The sequence below is a fragment of the Phyllostomus hastatus genome, unplaced genomic scaffold, assembly GCF_019186645.2.
Source record: "Phyllostomus hastatus isolate PE091 unplaced genomic scaffold, TTU_PhHast_1.1 phas_scaffold_28, whole genome shotgun sequence".
NCBI lineage: Eukaryota > Metazoa > Chordata > Mammalia > Chiroptera > Phyllostomidae > Phyllostomus > Phyllostomus hastatus.
In genome coordinates, this window is record NW_025334022.1 from 8,153,307 (window position 1) to 8,174,317 (window position 21,011).

Here is a 21,011-nt window from a genome sequence, read left to right on the forward strand (position 1 = left end):
AAGTGTCAAACCAAATGAAAAGAAACAGGTACAAAAGAGACTAAGCAACAGTTCCCTAGCAGAGGGTGATGTATCAAGCTTTTTTCCTCCCAAGAAGCTTCTGTTCAGTTACGTGCTGCCTTCCCTCAGGTCCCCACCTGAGAGCTGGATTCTGGGCTGCCTAGGGCTCTTGTTTTAATTTAGTATACACCTTAGAGAACATGTCACACATTACAGGCATAGGGGATTGAGCTGGCTTTGTTGCTAGTAGTTCTGAACCAACAAAACCCTGAAGCATTCAGATGAAAGTAGTTTGAGCTTCCCCAATCACATAAATGCCCCCACACAACACCCTTCAAAGTCTGAAATCCTGCAGCAGTTGAGCTATAGTGAAAGTTGCAAGGCTCACAAAATCAGAGAAGCCAGAGTAAGACAATGCAGGTAGGAAATCCAAGCAGTTAGTCTCCATCTGTCTTTCCCTAATTTTAGAGAAACATTAATATACCTGGCATGGGATATAGAAAGCTATTGGAGCAAGCTGAGTCTTCTGCTGAATTTTTCATTGAACACCAAGGGAAAACAAGGGTCGGGGTTCACTTTATTTTTTAAAAGCCTCAGAGGTTATTCTATTATAAAGGGACATGGCTAAACAGGTAGGAAACAGATTCCCCATTGTGAGTTCTCCTGATGGCTTCTGCAAGGATCATGGAGATGTCGATCACCTACAAAAACATGAAAAACACCAGGTTAGTATCATGTAGATAGAGATGACTGGCCAATTTGCAGATACTGATGAGTATCCTAATGAGAGTCCTCCCTCTTAAGATTGCTGCACTGTGTTGTTTCCCCTTGTGAGCCTGCACCCAGCTATTCTTCATAACATTTTTAATATAACCATGTAGGGCAGAGTTAAAATGCTTATTGAGGAAAATTTCTGACTCAGACTCATCAAGATGGTGGTGGGCTGACATTTAAATTATTTTTAGGAATGAATATTCAAGCTGAAGAAAAATCCCTTAAGAATAATATCAACCCCCCAATTCTACATATCTCAGAAAGCTAATGGATTATTGTATAGATGTTAAATTAAGCAAAGGCCTTCTCTTTTAGTGTAATAGCATTCAAACTTGAGAACTTAACAATTACTTGGAGAATTACTTGAAAGCACTGGTCCCAGTACCTCCAGTTTTGTAGGTCTTAGATGGATCAAAGGAAACTGCATTTTAACAAGAACCCTAGGTAATTAACTTAGTTTGATTCCAGAGCAACTCTGAGAAACACTGGAGTTCTAAGGAATAAACCATCAGTTTAAAGGCTTCACATTACATCTGGGAGAGCCAATAGTTAAGAGTGACATACAAACTATAAAACACAGACTTGCAAACTTGAGTGAGCATCATGGTCACTGGGAGAGCCAGTTAAAATGTAGACTCTTGGGGTCCATCCTTCAAAGATTCTGATGTCCAGGAATTTGTGTGTGTGTGTTTTTTAAATATTTTATTTATTTATTTTAGACAGAGGAGAAGGGAAGGAGAAAGACAGAAACATCAATGTGTTGTTGCCTCTCACATGCCCCCAACCAGTACCTGGCCTACAGCCCAGGCATGTGCCCTGACTGGGAATTGAACTGGTGACTCTCTGGTTCACAGGCTGGTGCTCAATCCACTAAGCCACACCAACCAGGGTGGAATCTGAGTTTTTAAGCACGGGATTTTTTATTCTTGGATCACAGATCCTGATGACACACTAAATCCTTGAGTCAAAAGAAAGAAACCTTCTAGTAAATTCACATATATAACCACCCCCTGAATACTTAGTGGAGTTTTGTTTTGCAAGAATCTCATCCTCACCTGTATTTTGGAGCAATGCTTCATCTTATCCTCCTGAGGTATGGTATTGGTGACCACTACTGCTTCAAAGCATGCATTGTTAATGCGAGAAATGGCCGGTCCAGAAAAGATTCCGTGAGTCAAGATAGCATAAACTCTAGTGGCTCCAGCTGAAAGAAGTCTATAGGAAAAAGCAGAGGTGATTTTGATTAATCTTACTTGTCACTGTAGTACCTGACTTAGGAAGAAGTGATTTATTAGTCAGCTTGGGTGCCATACCAGACTGGGTGGCTTGAACAGAATTTTATTTCTCATAGTTTTGGGGGCAGGGGCAGTGAAAAGTCTAAGATCAAGGTGGCAGCAAGGCAGGTTTCATTCTGAGGCCCATTCTCTTTAAGTTTATTGGTGGCTGCCACATCACTGAGTGTTCACACGACCTCTGACTACTTTGACCTCCACATGCATGGAGGAGGAGGGGGGAGCAAGCTCTCTGGTCTCTTATTATAAGAAGGGTACTAATCCACTCATAAAGACCTTAACCTCATGACTTCATATAAACCTAAATACCTCCCAAAGGTACCATCTCCAAATGCCATCACACTGAGGGGGTTAGGGTTTTAATGCAAAAATTTTAGGGGGCCACAATTCAGTCCTTATCAAGGGGAGAGAATAGGACTAAGAACTTATCTGAATAGGTCTGGATTCATATAAAAGAACTGTGGCAGAATGCTGCAATCAGCAAGATCCATTACTTCTTTCTGGGAACACAGATGGACTACATTTCCCAGCCTTGCATAGTTAGGTGTGGCCATGCAACTTTAATTCTGGCTATCAAAATATGGGTAGCTACAATGTATACCACTTCTTGGCTGAGCTCATAAAAATCTTCTATGGATAGCCCTGGCCAGGTGCTCAATTGGTTGGAGCATCATCCCATATAGCAAAAGCTTGCAGGTTCAATCCCTGGTCAGGGGGCATACAGGCGGCAACTGACTGATATTTTTCTCTGACATCAATGTTCTCTCTCTCTTTCTCTGTCTCTCAAATCAATAAAACATATCCTTGGGTGAGGATTGAAAAAAATCTTCCATGGGTGATCAATATTTCATGATCTTTTCCCTTTCTGGCTGGCCAAAATGGAAATGTATTTCAAAGTAATCTTGGAAGCTATATGTTAAAGATGCAGTGCCACATGACTGAAAAAGGAATACTCACATTGGACTATGCCATGAATGAGAAAGAAATTTTATCATGTTAAGCCACCAACATTTCAGGGAGTTGATCTATTACAGTAATTAGCCTTGCCTTACTAATACAAAGAGACAAAAAGAAGTTTATGAATATATACTCCAAGAGAAAAATCAGGACTCATCTAGCACACAAATATTTTAGCACCCATTATATGCCAAGGCCTGGGCAAGGCACACTCAGAGTTTAAAAAAAAAAGTTATGACATATAATGCTATCCATAGTGGCTTGGACTTTACGCAGTGAGAAGCCACTTAAGGTTTTAAAAGTGAGGAGTGGTAGGATCAAACCTTAGTTTTAGGAAGACTAGCAAATAGAAAGGCAATGTGAAAGATGGACTGGGGAAGTCAGAGACTGGTGACTGGTAGCAGGGTGAAGAGAAGGAAGGCAATTTAGAACAGGCAAGAGATGAGAAGTAATATGAATAAAGGTAGTAGAGCAGCTAAAATGGACAATCAAGAGGTAAGACTAGGGTTTCTGGCTTATGTAAAATATAAATGAGAATGTTATTTCTGCCTGCTCAGGCCTATGGATTTCCATTTTAACTCACTAAAACAAGCAAACAAAAAAAGAATCAAAAGTATTCAGAGCAATGGCAAAATTTTGGAAATACAGTGATAGTTGCACTATATATGATCTATGCACTACATACAAAATAGCCAGAACTATATTACACACACACATACACACACATCATATATATATATATATATATGAATGTAGCTAATACCACTGATTTTTATACTTAAAATGGCCAATGTTATGTTATATATAATTTAGCACAATAAAGAGAAAAAAACACTAAGGAAATTAGTGGGGGAGGGGGAAGACTATTCATCAAGTTATACATATTGAAATGCAAGCCTAAGGTGAGGAAAAACTCCCAAAGCTAGTTATCATCCCTCCACTCAGTTTCAGAAAGAATCAACAGGCTTAAGGCATTCACATAATAGTCAGATTTTCACTTCTAACCACAGGCCCTACCGCTTGGCACTCACTTGTCAGCTGCATGACAGATTGTGCCACAAGTGTCAGCCATGTCATCCACTAGAATGGCCACCCGATCCTTCACATCTCCCACCAGCACCATGCGGTCCACTTCATTGGCTTTCTTCCGTTCTTTGTGAATCAAGGCAAAGTCAACATTCAACCGGTCTGCGATAGAGGTAACTCTGCAAAACAGGGTATTGGCAGTTGAAACCTGGGTATGTCTGGCTCCTAAGACAAAAATAAATGGATGAAAGAATGGGCTTGTTTTCTGGGGGAGAATACTTGAAACTAAATAGTTCCCGAGGCTGGAAGAAGGCAATTATTTTAATGACATCACAAACTGGGTTTTATAAACTAATGTCTCTATATCCTGACAGTAGTTTATAAATGTATCAGTCAACCTTAAATGCATTCTGGATTACAGTAGGGGTTAGAGAGACATCCTTACCAGTTCCAGGAAGTGGTATAAAGCTAAGGCCCATTCATTTAATGGGTCAGCAGCAGAAGGGGAGAGAGAAGACTTGGTTGACTAATGGCAGGAGTGCAGACTGTCTCAATTTGATATGTGGACATGGTTAAGAAGTGAACCTGAACCTCGCTGAAGGATAGTGCTCAGCCTGTTCCAATTCCCATACCCTCATCACACTCCCCTCAGGGATGCACAAACTATCAATGTCAACTATACCTGGACACTAATCTTGGGAGTTCCTTTAACAACTCCTAGAAAGAAAGTTACATACTAATTAACCAGGCAAACTGGTCACCTTGCTGTACAAAGTACCTCTAAATCAAATCAAAACACGATTCTTTTTTTTTTTTTTGCAAGATAATAAAAAGCAGACTAAAACGTGGGATGGAAGACAAATCTGTCTGGTGACAAAGTGCCATATCATTCACTCAAATACAAATCCATTGAGTATAAATGACAGTGTGCTGTCCCAGTGGCAGTATATCCATGCTCCACTGTGGCATCTTTATCATAAGTGATGAGACCTGTGCTTTTATTTTCTTCTAATGTTCTGATCCCACCAGAGTATTATGCTCTGTTTCCCTTGTGACGATGGTCACATATCTGAGTTTGTGCTATATAGGGGAGAACCTGTAACCATATAATAGAGAACACACAAGGTTTGAACCACAGGCAATATTTGTACCCTCATCTAAATGAACCACGCCCTGTGTTCATTTTACTATTACTGCATGGGCACAGAACATCAAGAGTAATCAATCTGCTTAGAATGATTATTTATCTAAGGCAAATGCATGATTAATTAGTTCAAACTGTCCATACAAAATAGCCAATATACTCAGTGATTAATACAGCATAAAGGGCTAGAAAAAGTCATTCCCTATGCCTTTGGAGGGGAGAATCATGTGCAAGTTATAACTACACAGGGATCTCTCCCTCCTCCAAAAATCCTGCCAACACAGAAGTGACAGCCACTCACTTTGAAACCCCTCCTTCACTGTAATAAAATTACAAATAAAAACAAACATGTAGCAATAAATCATCTATTGATAATAAAAGCAGTTTTTCAACTTTGGAAAGGAAATCCTGCTTGATTATTTATTTCAAATGTGACTATTTTCTAAGTCCCATGGCAAGATGTGAAAACAATATACAATGAGTTAAGACAAGTATGACAACTACCATTAGGGAATATTTTTAGGTTCTATCTCTAGTATTCCAGAAGGTAACTGGTGATTACATGATCCTGAAAAAGCCATACATCTGGCTGAATAACAGAACTCAAGTTTTCAGCTTATCAGCGCTGTTGAAATAACTGAAATAAAGAACTTGTAGAGAAACAGTCATTGAAGATTTGAAGGCTATTACAGAGATCAGAATTAGCTTTTCCTAATCATCTGTGTTTTGTAGCTCTTCATATGAAGAGCTATGAAGCATGTGTCTCACTTTTGAATGCATTACTAATGAGTGACCCAGTAAGGAAATCAAAGTCTCTTAGTCGGAACCATGTGAGCTATAAAACACTACAACTGGCAGTCCCTGGAAGTTTGTTTAAAATGTTAAGGTCTTGAGTTTAAATAAAATTGCCATGCTTAATTTTCCTTCCTGCTAAATACTTTAATCCAAAGGATTAAAATGGTCTAACAAACAACAGCATTAAGAAGTGTATAAAAGATTACTTGTCCACCATTATTATGTGGTTTGACAGCAGGTGCCACTCATTTCAAAACCATATTTCCTTCCTTTTTTAACAGGCTTATCAGTGTTGCTAGCCCCAAGTGCCAAGTTACTAATGGGTTACAGTCAGGCCCACAACACCAGACTATTTAGGGCCCCTCTGCTGCTGTCTTGTCTTTCAGGTAGTGATTCAGGCCAGGAAGAGGAGTAAAACTATAACCAGCCTATGTCCTAGCTATTAGTATATCCATTGTGAAGTACTTAAAAATTGTCACTTGGATAAAAAAAGACTTTCTGGCAACTGTCTGAAAGATTTTCCCAGTACACTGATTTTTATTTTACTTTTCCCAATACACTGAGAATAATATGAATTTCAACCATACCTCTTAGCTCCCCCAGCATCAGGTGAGACAATAGTACAGTTCCTCCACTCAGAGATGTTCTCCCTTATCCACTTCAGGACAGCTGGCTCTGCATACAAATTGTCCACAGGGATATCAAAAAAACCCTGTAGAAAGGAGCTAGGTCAGTTTTGCTTCATTTTCCTTCTCTTCCATTTATTTATTTACTTTTATTGAATGAATTTGACATGTAACATTGTGTGAGTCTAAGGTATACCCTTCTCTTTCATTTGTGAATGACTAACAAAGAGAATAGTGACTTGCCCAAAGAATACCTTACTGGAACATTCAGACTGATTAGAAGGTATGCTCAGTGTAGGCGACTGTACAAATGGCCTCTTTGGATCCAGGTTGTGCAAGAGAGCCCAGCCACAATGAGCAAAGCTAGCCCTCAGCTAACCCACAACTGATCATAGGTACATGAGTGAGCCCTTGGGAAAAAATGGCTAAGTTCAGCTGAGACCAGAACTACCCAGCCAATGTGCATAACTCATGAGATAATAAAATCTACTGCTTTATGCTAAGGAACAAAAGCGAACCGGTAAACCATTTAGAGATGGTATAGTATATAAACTTAGTAGAAGGTATTTATAATAAGTTGTCACAGAAAGTACCTAGAAGCCATATCTATGTTCTAATATTAGTTGCCACAGATTAGTTGTGTTGTTCAACTAATTTGTTCCTCTTCTACAAAATGGGTATAATCATCTGTCCTATATACCTCACTGGATTGCCATAAGCCTCTAATTACAATAATTTGAAAGTCTCTTTAAAAAGTATAAAAAGTGGATGGAAGATATAAGGGGACTAAATGGTAATGGAAAAAATACAATGAAGATTATATATTTAAAAAAGAAAAAGAAAAAATAAATAAATAACAAGTATACACATAAGGTAGTATTCTGCTACCCTTACTCTGGGTTTAGGCTAGAAAATAGGTTCCAATATCTGCGGCTCTAAATTTAATGATGACAATAATAACTCCCACTTATTTGGTAACTGTCACAAGCAGGCATTGTACTACGAATTTAACATATTACTTAAGAATCACAATAGCAAAGCAGTGTATATTCAGAGAAATTAAATAACCTGCCCAACGTTATAAAAGTAGTGTCAGAGCCAGTATTCCAACTAGGTCTGATCCCAAAGCCTCTCTTCCCAGAATACATGACTGCCTCCCTTTCCAATGACCCCAAGTGACTAAGAACATGAACTAAGTTCAATATGAGAATGTTTAAAGTATTGTCAATATCTAGTTTATTTGAGCTGTACTTAGAGAATATTTTGCTCTCTGTGGTCTTCAGCATTATCAGTCCTCTTCCCCTTCTAACCCCTAAAAACCTAAACTAATGTTTAGCTTCCATTGATACCTGAATTTGAGAAGCATGAAGGTCCATGGTGATAATATGATCTGCACCTGCTACGGAAAGCATATTTGCAACAAGTTTGGCTGAGATTGGAGCCCGGCTCTAAATGGAGGAGACACACACACACAAAAAAAGCCAATTTCAGAAGCAATTCATTTGCACAAAAAGCATTTATTTACTGGGTGCCTACTATATTTAAGGCACTCACCTACCAGGAAATTCAAAGAAAGTGACATGGCCACTGACTTCAAGTAGATCACAATATAGCACAAATATTAAGCGGAATGTCACTTTTCCGATTTGGGATACATGTTACATGACAGGAAACACCTTCCTACCTTTCATTTTCTTATCGCACATATTTTCAACCTAGTCGAGTGTTTCCAATGCTCAATTTAAATTAGGCAGATTTAATGTTCTTTGAGACATTGTTATTAAAATCTCTTAACACATACATACTCAAACCTGTATAACATCTAACATGTCATGCTATAGTTTACTTTGTAAATTATACTACTCCCTTACTCATCTAAATGTCAACCTTCCAGCAACCTCAACCCATTAAATAACAGGTACATACATCTGCTGCACTGTAAAATGGCAAAGCCCATGCCCTTTACTCTATACTCTGTAGGAGCACTATACTCTATTGCAGGGGTGTCAAACTCCTTCTCACCAGGGACCACATCAGCCTTGAGGTTGCATTCAAAGGGCTGAAATAATTTTAGGACTATGTAAATGTAACTACTCCTTAACTGTTCAGGTGTTGAAATTATGTTCAGCCCTTTAAAGGCAACTGTGAGGCTGATGTGGCCACCAGTGAAAATGAGTTTGACACCCCTGCTCTATTGGAATAAAAATATTTGGCCTTTCCCATGCATTGTATGTAAAAATTTTGGGAACTGATTATAATAGACAAAACAGACCTGCAAAGTTTTATGTATATACCTGATTCCCTAATATACCAGATAAATAAGGCAAGGGGTATGTGTGTGTGTAATGAGAACAGACTTCAATTTTATGAAAACATCACAACTATAACACCAGAAGGGTCTCAGAGGATCTATAATAGTTTAAAAAAATTTCTACTTCATGGGAGCTGGTGCTTAGTCTTACTGATACAACTAAGTAATAGCAATGAACTAACCAAAAGTCACATATGATGACTGGAACAAAACATACATACTACAAATGTGTTGCTTTATACAAACCAATCACATGTCAATTGTTTTAAACATCAGATAATGCCTAAAAGAATGTGATTTTAAAATATCCTCTAAATACATATCTGACAATTGAGGAAAATTTTTTGGAACTTTGGGCAAGTGCTCATGCTTCCCCTGACTAAAATCATTTTTTTTAGTTAAGGAGATTCTCCTCCTACCTTATCCTTCTTATCCTGCCGGGCATAAGGAAAGCATGGGATGACTGCAGTAACCCGGCTAGCTGAAGCAATCTTACAGGCATTAATCATGATCAAAAGCTCCATTAGATTGTCGTTAATTTCGCCACAGCCACTCTGAACAATGTAGACATCCTCTCCACGTACACTTTCACCAATTTCAACACTAAAACCAGAAAAGGACAACAAAAACAATATATCTTAAAGCATCATACTTCTACAGACAGTAAGATCTAAAAAGCATAGCTTTCTACTAGTATGTGAACACCGAACACCTCAAACTTCAGGAGATCACCTGGAGGGGCCCTTGTAACAGAAGCAGTTTACTACCTCAGTTTACTCCACTGCACTATACAAATATTACCTATTTTTACATGGGACATGATATGAAAAAGACTGGCTAAAGTACTCACAAGTAACTGAACCATAATTTTATTTCTGGTACAAGACATGTGAATGCAAATTTGATCTTAATTAATGTATCCTTCATTTCTGATTGGATCTTTCTTATGCTGCTGAGGTCCTCACTAAGTTCCTTAGGCATCTTTATAACCAGTGCTTTGAATTCTGCATCTAATAGGTTGCTTATTTCCATTTCATTTAGCTCTTTTTCTGGAGTTTTGATGTTTTTTCACTTGGGCCATGTTCACCTCCTCATTTGGGCAGCCTCTCCCTGTCTTTGTTTTTATGTATTAGGTAGAGCTGCTTTGACCCCATGTTTTGGTAGTATAGCTTCATGTACTAGGTGTTCTGTAGGGTCCAGTGGCATAGCCTCCCCTATCATCTAAGCTGAGTACTCTAGGCATGCCCTTCATGTGGGCTGAGTATACCCTCCTCTTGTAGTTGAGCCTTGGTTGCTGTTGGCAAATCAATAGGAGGGATTTACCCAGGCCAGTCAGCTCCAAGGACTGGCTGGGACCACTGACCACCAACCTCAGTCCTCCAGGGAGGATCAGCTGTGCAAGGGCAGGGTGGTGGTGCTCCACTGTGGTCTCTGGCTGTCCACTGGGTACACAGGCTCTGAGGTTTCCTAGGTGGTGCTGGCCAAGGTCAGCCCCACCTTTGTTTTCCCCAGGACCATCCTGCCTGAGATATAAAGCAGTCTGAGAGGGCTGCTGCTAGTCCTGGGACTGGGGCTCACTGAGGCTAGCTGTTGCGTATTTGATAGGATTTAGGAAGTTGTGAACCAAGAGCCAAGACCAGCTATTCATATGGAAAAGCAGCTGGGGTGGGCCCAAAGTTGGGTGGGGTGGAGTCTCCGGAGATCTCCAAGGTGGGTCAAACAGTGTGAGCCAAGTTGATGGAGTCCCAGCTATGGCACCAGCTTGCTGGCTCTGTGGGGAGGGTTTAGAAAAGGGACAATGGTGTCTGCTTGCCTTGATGCCAGACACTTCAGCTTCTCCCTGTATACCACTCATGCTTTTCAAGCTACCACTCTGGTGCTGGCCCAGAGTGAGTGAGCTCAGAAGGAGTGAGTCTGAGTAGAGGAGTTTGTGTGTGTGTTCTTTAAGAGCAACTGCTTGGAGCTCCAGCTGTTTCTTCCACTGACTCAATCCCTGCTGGTTTTTGCAGCCAGAAGTTGTGGAGACTTATCTTCCTGGCACTGGAACCCTTGACTAGGGGGCCTGGTGTGGGGCTGGGACTCCTCACTCCCAAGATTTCTCTCCCGAATTTTTATCCACCACACCTGGGAGAGGGACCAGTTCATTCCGCATCTGCACCCTTCCTACCAGTCTGGATGGATGTGGTTTCTTTCATTCCATAGTTGTCAGACTGCCATTCAATTTGATTTCTGATGGTTCTGAGTGATGGTTGTTCTATATTTTAGTTGTAATTTTGATGTGGTAGTACAAAGAGGTGAACCATGTCTGCCCACACCTCCATACTGACTGGAAGTTCATGAACGCAAATTTGATATAACACCTGTGACTATCACAATCCATATATAATAAAAGTAGAAAGATCATAAGGACTGAATCACTACTATTCCATAAAGATGCCTTCTACAGCAGACAGTACCAAATCTACCATATTGGCCAGTTCACTCAACAAATATAAATTGTTCCATTGTCAGTCACTGTGCTAGGTGCCAGGGACACAACAGAGAATAAAATACATGTGGTTCTTGCCATCATTCTATGCTAACTCTACTATGGTCCAATCTTGTTTTAAAAATCCCACAGGAAGTTACTCTAACTATAGGGTAGGGCTATCTTTTACCATAAAATGAAAAAAATTAATATCTATACTTGGATCCTTACCAATAATAACTTATGATTTAAAAATAATAATCTCATCCCTGGCTGGTGTGGCTCAGTGGATTGAGCACCAGCCCGCAAACCAAAGGGTCACTGGTTCAATTTACCAGTCAGGGCACATGCCTGAGTTTCAGGCCAGGTCAGGTCCCCCGTAGGTGATGCATGAGAGGCAACCACATATCAATGTTTCTCTCCTTCTCTTCCTCCCTTCCCCTCAGTATAAAATAAATAAATAAAATCTTAAAAAAAATAAAAACAATAACCTCAGCAACACCTCAAAACATCATTTTCCCTATTAATCCTCTAGGTGGAGGTGTTTGTGGGTGCATATTTGGGTATCTGTGCGTAGTACATGTAGACAAGGCATAAATCAGAATGGTTGATGCCACCTATTGATCAAGAAAAAAACTTCAACAGGAGATCATTTCATTGCCAGAAGAAGCTAATGTAGGTGATAATTACTATTTAATATCACTTCTTTCCAATCCCAGTAACAATGGAAAGGATCCTACCTCTAGAAAGAATGGTGTTAGTTTATATAGTAAAGCAAGAAAAATAAAAGCAAAATGTAAAAAAAATCAAACCAGAAACAAATCACCAAAATGTCTTATCACCTTATTTTTTTATTTTTATGTTTACAGAGAGGGGAAGGGAGCAGAGTAAGAAAGGGACAGAAACATCAATGGGTGAGAGATATGATGTGGGAGAGATATATTGATCAGTTGCCTCTCAAGTGCCCTCAACCAGGGTCCTGGCCTGCAACCCAGGCATGTGCCCTACCTTAGTATCAAACCAGTGACCAAAGGTCCACAGGCCACACCCAACCCACTGAGCTACACCAGCCAGGGCTTATCACCTTATTTTTTATGCAATTGTTTATTGTCTGTGTCCTCCACCAGAAGGCAAGCTCCATGAAGGCAGGGACCAGATCTGTGATGCTCATCTATATATCCAGCCAGCCAGTGTCAGTATGACACAAAGAATGAATGAATGAATGACCCTCAGGATTAGGTTGCCTCTTGGATCCACTCACTTTAGACAGAATATGAACCTTCTGCAAGCTTGCTTATTATGAAAGTTCAAGACTGACTTTTGTTGTCCCTCAAAAAGTAACCCACTTCACACTAGAGACAAGTGGGTCCAACATATTTCTTCAAAAGGCTTTGATATGTCTGCTCATATCACTTTACAGATACTCAACTGATACTTAATTTTGGGTAGAACTACAATTTGATGGGCCCAACAGGATGTGATAGCTATAAAGAATTTTATGGTGGGATCCTGCAATAGTGATACTGAGCAATGTAATGAATACAACAATTTTGTGGACCTAGCTGAGTTGACATCTATTTACTATCAATATCAGCCTTAAGAAGCAACTGAATATGTCAGCAATCTCAACTAAGCCAAATGCCAAAATTGATTTCTGAAGACATTATTCAAAATTCAAATTGATGGCAGCAGGAAACTAGGGAAGGTTTTCTGGAAAAGCAACTTGCATGTTCCCCAAATTGTAGGTCCTAGAATGGCACCATCCAAAATAGCAGACACTGACCTCATGGGATTATTGAGAACATGAAATGTGGCTAGTATGACTGAAGAATTGATTTGAGAGGTGCTGTAAGTATAAAATACATGCCTTACTGTGAAGACATTATATACAAAAGTAAAAATATATTATCAGTTTTTGTATTGATTACATGTTAAAATTTTAATATTTTGAGTATACTGGGATAATATATTAAAATTTTAAAAAACACAAATAGAACTAAATAATACTTCCTGGAGGTGAGCCTGTTCTGGAAGATGAGCATTGTGCTAGGCCCAAACAAGAGGCAGTGGTAGTTCAAAGGGACTTCTCCAGTCTCCTTTACTTTACTAACACTCCATGCTCTTTGAGAGGTTCTAGGCTGAAAGAGTCCCTTTCACAACTCTAGGGTCCTAACCTAGTACTTCAAGTATTTGAACAACTTCAAAATTCAAGAAATTTTTAATCCCATCCACAATCATCCCCCATACCTCACCTCCTTGATGAAAATCTCCACTTCCCTGGGGGAGAACAAAAGTCAGGCACATTAATTTCACAGAAGTCAACTGTGTTCTTGACATCTGTTTTTGGGAGCCTATGGCTCTTGTTTCAGTCAAGTATACAGACATCTGAGCTCCAGACAGTCACTTGCCAGAATCAAATTGTTTGCTTAAGAGCAAGGGAACAGCAGTTTGACAATTGATCCAATATGTATTAGGGATGAGCTAATGAGCTATTCTAAAGTTTTCTTATTTTCAAGACCAGAAAACAACATGCTTAGACCATGACAGCTTATCTCTCTTTACAAATGTGTCAACTATCAGAGCCAATATAAAAAATACCACAACACTGCTTATATTGTCCATTACGTTACTCAGTATCATTACTTAAGGATCCTACCCATAGAATTCTTAGAATTTTGTGCCTGGAAGTATCTAAAGAGTTTTATGAATATAAAAACTACATAATCAGTTGCATATAGCTTTATCCCTTTGGCTGCCAGGGAGGCAAGGAATAAAGTTAAAGTAACACCAAATTTCTGTCATCACTTTATGCCAGATTCTTGGCACAATTACTACTGTCCTTTGTTCTATAAGGCAGGGGTGTCAAACTCATTTTCACCAGGGGCCACATCAGCTTCACAGTTGCCCTCAAAGGGCCAAATGTAATTTCGACTCCGTAACAGTTAAGGAGTAGTTACACAGTCCTAAAATTATTTCAGCCCTTTGAAGACAACTGCCAGGCTGATGTGGCCTCTGGTGAAAATCAGTTTGACACCCCTGCTATAAGGGTTCTGATGTATCTACTTATGTTGACTCTCATGAAACACACTTCAAATCCTTTCTTGAATGCTGGTAAAGTATTAAAATGACCACTGCCAAGTTAAATATCAGAGAGCATTTGCTAAATATATAGCTTTGACAGAGGTGATTCCTTTAACAATTATATTCCAACAGCACATAAGGTTTGAAAATAATCCTTAAAATAATCACCAGCTCACCACCAACACAATCACTAGTACCATTTTGGTGTCTTTATTTGATGATAACCAACAGTTAAGCCATTCCCCAAAGCTAAACTAAGGACTAAAACTTCCCCTCATGCATAGAAGGATGTTATGACCAGGAATGCATCAATAACTTTAAAAAGTTACTTAACTATATTCAAAATAAAGGGGTGCAAGGAAACTAGGACACTGCCTGTTTTACTGTGCGTAACTCTTAATTTCACTAATGAAGACCAAAATCTCTTTCCTCCATGAGTATTATAGGGTTCAAGACTTTCATAAAGCCTTATAAAGCTCATAAACTACACCCAGACTATACAGTCTGGTCAATAAATAGTTCAATGAATCCTCAAAATTATGGTTTCCTCTAAGTCTGAGAGACAAGTTAGGCAATGATGGTACAACAGTTGTGCCTAAAACCTGTTTGCTCTTAACATAAACTATAGTATACAACTCTAGGGTCCAAGTGGGAAGACCTGGTTTAGCAATTTAAAGACATGCCTTGTTCTTTCCCTCTAGCTAATGGTGTGTTCTCCAAATGTCTTTGGGCCAATCTTTCTCTCAGCTGTTCTGGAGAGGCCAGATGACTGGCTATGTCCATCCAATGAGAAAACTAGCTTCTTCTTCACCCTGTCCTTTACCATCAGGCATAAGTGCATCCAAAGAGCACAGAATGTTAAGAAGCACAAAAAGGAAATAAAGTGAATCTAAAAAAGCAGGTGGTATTAAGAAAATCTCAAGAATTTAGACAGAGATGTTGGAATGTGCAAAAATACATGGGGTTAACTAAAGTATATAGTTCTTAGGAAAATCCTAGGCAACCAAAAATAAAAATTTTCCCATCTCTGCCTATCCAGAATAACCAAATAAGCCAAGGTTTAATGAGAATCAAGTCAAAAATTTTAATATATTCAAGTTTTAAAAACCAGATGAGATATTGTATTAGCAAAAATTTTAAAGAAAAAATAACACCCAGAATTGGACAAGTTACTTAATCTATGAATCTTAGTTCCTTCATTCACAAAACAGGGATAATAAGTTAACTCCTCATAGCGGTGTTAAGAGGATTAAATATGACATGTGCATAAAGAGCTTAGCATTGGAGCTAGCACATTTCAAGTACTCACTACATATTCATTATTATCAATATTATTATTACTACTGGTGAAAGTAGAAATTGGTTCAACTTATCTGGAGGGCAATTTGGCAATAGTTGCCAAAAAAAAGTTGGCAATTCAAAAGCCTAAAAATGGTATATACCCTTTAACCTAGTAACTTCCCTTATAGGGATTTACCCCAAGAAAGTAATCAGAAATGGTCAAAGCTTTATGTTCAAGGGTCTTCATATTAAAAGCATTAGATCAAAACTGTAAATACCTAATAGGGACTTGGTTATCTAAAATTATGGTAAAACCCTAAGACAAACTATACTGTTTAAAGCCATGTAGACTAAATATTAAGGGGAGAAACTATTCAAAATATATTGCTAAGTGAAGAAAGCTATGTGTCTTATATTTTTGAAAAAGCATATAAACACACACAAATATCTGGAAGGTCATACATCAAAAAGTGAACAGTTTGTCTTGGGTGGTAGAATTTGGGGGGATGTCTTTTTACTCAACATCCTCTTCTATATTTTTCACATTTTCTGCAATACTATCACCACCCCTTCTTACCAACATTTACTGTGTTGGACAAGGTTCTAAGAACTTCAGTCCTATCTCAATCCTCACAATAACTCTATGGGTAGATACTACTTTACAGACCAGATTATTGAGGTAAAAAGAAAAGGCTAAGGATTCAAGTCCAGGTTCTCTGAGTCAAGGGCCTAAGGTTTAACCTCTCTTAAGTATTTGTGTGTGTGATATACTACCTATATGTATGCATATTTCTTCAATAACTAGACAGCAACGGATGATCCTGACTTCAGAAAAAAAGCCACTCTGCTCAAGACAGCATCAACCCCTGAGATTCTGTGAAAATGCAGAAAATATCAAAACTCTCTATCTCACTTGAGGATGGGCTCTTCAGTTCCCCATCTGATGACCCACAGCACCCACTGAACTGCCCTGCCCATGACCTTTAGATCCCAAGAGTCACACACGGCTGCAGTTGTCATTTCTGCAGTGTGAAAAAGCCAAAGGTGCCCTGGCTGGTGTGGCTGAGTGGACTGAGTGCCGGGCTGTGAACCAAAGGGTCACCAGTTCGATTTCCAGTCAGGGCACATGCCTGGGTTGTGGGCCAGGTCCCTGGTTGGGGGCACTGGAGAGGCAACCACACATTGATGTTTCTCTCCCTCTCCTTCTGCCTCCCTTCCCCTCTCTAAAAATAAATAAATAAATACATACATAATACATAAATAAATAAAATCTTAAAAAAAAAAGCCAAAGGTTGGTTGGGGGGGGAGCTCCATAGGCAACATAATTCGATTATTTTCAATGAGGATTTCAGAACATCTAAGAAACCAAAAAGCTAATAATTAAGCCAGAAACAAGAGAGACCTAAACTGTCAGCAATTTTCCACATTGGACTTAATCTTATCCAATGTTTCCACACATGTTACTGACCAGTTGTTTAAAAATGAAATCAGCTCTGACTGGTGTGGTTTGGTGGATTTAACGCTAGCCTGTGAACCAAAAGGTTGCTGGTTCCTGGTCAGAGCACATGCCTGGGTTGCAGGCCAGGTGCCCAGTTGGGGGTATGCAAAAGGCAATAGTAGATGTTTCTCTCTCTCTTTCCCCCTCCCCCATCTCTGAAAATAAATAAATAAAATCTTTTAAAAAATAAAAATGAAATCAGTCTTACATCTCAGAAAAGTAGACTGGGATTGCTGATAAATTCAGATAAATCAATAAGTAGAAAATGAAGTTGTTCTCTCCCTCCCCTCTCCCAATATAGCCTCAAGTTCTGGTGTGTTGCATTATGCAGAGGGTGAAGTCTTAACACAAGGAAAATAAAGTCTCTGTATTTTTCCTACAAGCACAGGAAAAGGATTTAATAACCAAAGTTCTATAAGGGGACCAAAACAAAACAAAACAAAACAAAACAAAACCTCTAAGTGAAAATCATTCTTGTCCCCTAGCTATACTGCCACTTGGAAAGTCTGGTCATATTTTGTCTTCTTTATCACAGCCCATGAGTCATAATGGTGTGGTCAAAGCTAAAGACAGCACCTTGGCTAGCCTCTTTTGACTAAGGTATTGTGTGGTTACAGATGGCATCAGTGTTCACACTATCATCTGTATCACAACCAGTGGCACAATAATCAAGCATTCAGAAGGAAGCTGTCCACTACAGATGCATGCTTTTATCAGTAGGGTCTGCAAACAAAGTATAACAACTTTGGTAATAAGTTTAAAGAAAGAAAAATGGAAATAAAAGCATTTAGGAAAACATGTTCAAAACAATGTTATTTAACTAATTATTAGGTATGGTGTAAACTTTCCCCTAATAGATTGACTGAAAGACTGTGAGTATTGCTCTGATTGATCATCAGGGTAACAACAAAACACAAAGTAGGTTATCAGAACCAGATGATTCTACCTTTAGGTGGAAGGGGAATGGAAAGGCTAAGACACCAAGTTATCTCTAAGATGGCCTCAAGGTGCAGGAGGAGGATGGAAGGGGGGAAGGAGCAAGTTTAATTAATTAGCAAGGCAATGAAAAAAATCGAGTTGCGACGCACTATTTGACCCATGTCTTTCACTCTATTACCTTGCCTCAATTATCTTAACTTTCGAAACTGTTGAGTAAATTTCCCACAATGCCAAGAGAAGTGGACAAGTGCAGGATAGACTTTGCTACAAAAAAATAAGCTTTTGGATTATCTGTACCAGTTGCTGCACTGTTGAAAGTCAACAATTCCAGGATTAAGTTTCCCTAAGATTTTCTGGATGGCTCAAACTGAGATGCTGGCAATCAGGATACAGAGTTAATGCATCAATCCCTACCCGATCAACTAGATTTAACATAAGTATGGCTCTGAGTCTAAGATTCTAAAGATGTGAAAAGCCAACGCTTGCCAATCTAAGGAAGTCCTCAGTAGTAATTTTGGCGCCTTCAGCACATGTTCATTTCCCTCAATACCAAAGCCAACACAATTTCGAATTTAAAAACTCCTTCTTAGATTCTAGAAGAAACACCAGAAGGGTTCAGTACGTTCTCCCACTCAAGATGGTCCAAGATGTGAACAGGCGGGCACTTGTCCAGCCTAGGTGGCTCAACGGCGAAGCGACAAAACCACGTGTCCCCACAGCCGAGGCGAAGCGCCTTTCCCCTCCCATCGCTTTGGGAAGCCACTATCCCTGAGCTAGGTCCTCCAGCCCTAAGCATTCAAACCCAGTAGCTTCCCTTAAACTCAATCTTGACTCCACTCCACCACATGGTGAGAACCAATGTAACCCTCCCGCCAGAGGTAAAATAACGGAAACAACCCGTGCAGCACTCTCGCCTCAGAGCTGACCCTTCCCCCAACACCCCGTCGCTCAGAGCTTACGAGGCAGCCCTTTTCCCTCGGCCGCCCTGCCGCCCAAGTATCGCTCCTGCCGCCTGGGCAGGTGAGGCCAGTTGGGGTCCCAACTTCGCCCTTACCAGGTCTCCTGGTTGCTGAATTTCTTAGTCACCACCTTGCCTAGCTCCAGGCCCAGGCGATCAGCAATTTTCTGGGACAAGTCCTGATGGGAGCTGCCGCTGAAGATTTTGATATTTGGCATCTTGGCCAACTACCCTAGGTACTCTTTGCTCAGCGATAACTGCTGCTGCTGAGACCCAAACCGAAGTCAGCCCGGAGACTCAGTACTAACCGATGCGCTTAGCTACTCCGCCATTTTACGTTCCCAACCCGCGCGGCTCTAAATTGCCCAGAGCCCTGGAGGCGGGGCCAGCAGGAGAGTCCACACCCCGCCCGCCCCGATTAGCTGAGAGGCAGAGAGGGGCAGGTCCTCGCTGTAGCTCCACCTACAACCAATACACTTCGGATATTAGCTGGAAGCCATGAAAGGGGAGGGGCTAAGAAATAGCTCCGCCTACTTTAGCTTGGCATTAGCGGAAAGATTGCTAAAAAGCGCCCTAACGTTCTGTGCTAGAATTGGGTGGAAGAATGCTAGTGACGTGTAAGTATAGGTCTTTCTGCAAGCGGGAAATGAGCCACGGTCTCCACCCCCCCCCTTCAGCACCAGAAAGTCAGTCTGGCTCGGGTTTACAGTTTTTGTTTTTGTTTTTTGAGAAAATCTATTCATCAGGATGGCAGCTAGAGTTCGTCAGAATGAAAGGGAGATTTCTGAACAAGTTTGCATGTTCCTGAACATGAACGATTTTTATTTCTGTATATGGATGGGGCAGGATTAAAGCACATTTCCGTCACAGAGAGATACCCCTAGCACCGGCACATTCAATGGGTTTGTTTGCCCTTTGCAATTGCGGCAGTGTCGCCTTTGCCTGGAACACAAGTCTCCAGAGGAAAGTAACAGGGTACACTGCCTGAATAATACAGACACTGCACAAGAAAGCTGTTTCTTGTTTCTAACGTGTGGACGGAGTATAGTTTTCCAAAATATCTGGGCAATAATGGTCTGATTTACCTAACACTTGGAAAAGAGAAAATATAGTGTATTTATTGGACTTTTAGATAAAGAGCCCTGAATGATTCAAAGAACCTGGTTTTTGGTCCTACCTTTCTCCCTTAACCCCAACATCATCATCTGCAAATTGCTACTGTGGCCGTTTACACCATGCTGTATTATTTTCATGATATTTGCTAATTGGACCAAAGAGAGCTTTTATTCTTATACCATATTTTCATTAGGTATATTCCAACTGTGGGTTAGAAGTAAGAAAAAAGTACATTTCTAGCATTTTAGAATAAAAAATCATGCAACTTAATTTTATACAATTTTAGTTCTGAGCACCACATTCTTGGCTGCTCAGAAAGAGGCAGATTTGGCAACTCAGGCAGAAGCTGTCAAGAAGTGACCCATCCTGTACACTCCAGAATTTTGAAGGGAGCAGCTGGGAAGGGGACCATTGGGAAGGCTGTGCCAAAGAGAATAGAAGGTAATACCAACCTGACTATTATTTCCGTGACTTTAGATTATATATTTTTACATGTATTGATGTATCAAGATATCAAATGTAAATAAACATATTTTGTCATCCCCCCAAATAGAAGGAACTTCAGAATTCATCTAGTCTACTAGCTTCATTTTACATGTGGTAAAACTGGAACCCAGAGATGGGAAAGGGTTTGTCCAAGTGGCAAAGGCAGAAAATACTCAAAGCAGCAGCCTATCTTCCTCGTACTACCATTTTCAGTGGTGTCCATGGAGAAACTCTCTTCGTCATACTTTCACAAGTTCAAA

The 21,011-nt window shown here is 39.9% G+C and overlaps 1 protein-coding gene across 1 annotated transcript; it reads right to left on the bottom strand.

Moving 5' to 3' along the window:
- Positions 1-558: 558 nt before the first annotated feature.
- Positions 559-19,510, bottom strand: PRPS1 (phosphoribosyl pyrophosphate synthetase 1). The gene is made up of 7 exons (XM_045817546.1): positions 19,246-19,510; positions 9,345-9,528; positions 7,964-8,062; positions 6,576-6,700; positions 4,055-4,228; positions 1,830-1,989; positions 559-701 (listed from the first exon to the last, which is right to left on the bottom strand). Exons 1-7 carry the CDS (start codon positions 19,365-19,367, stop codon positions 609-611), a joined length of 957 nt encoding a protein of 318 aa, XP_045673502.1. The 5' UTR covers positions 19,368-19,510; the 3' UTR covers positions 559-608.
- Between the last annotated feature and the right edge of the window lie 1,501 nt (positions 19,511-21,011).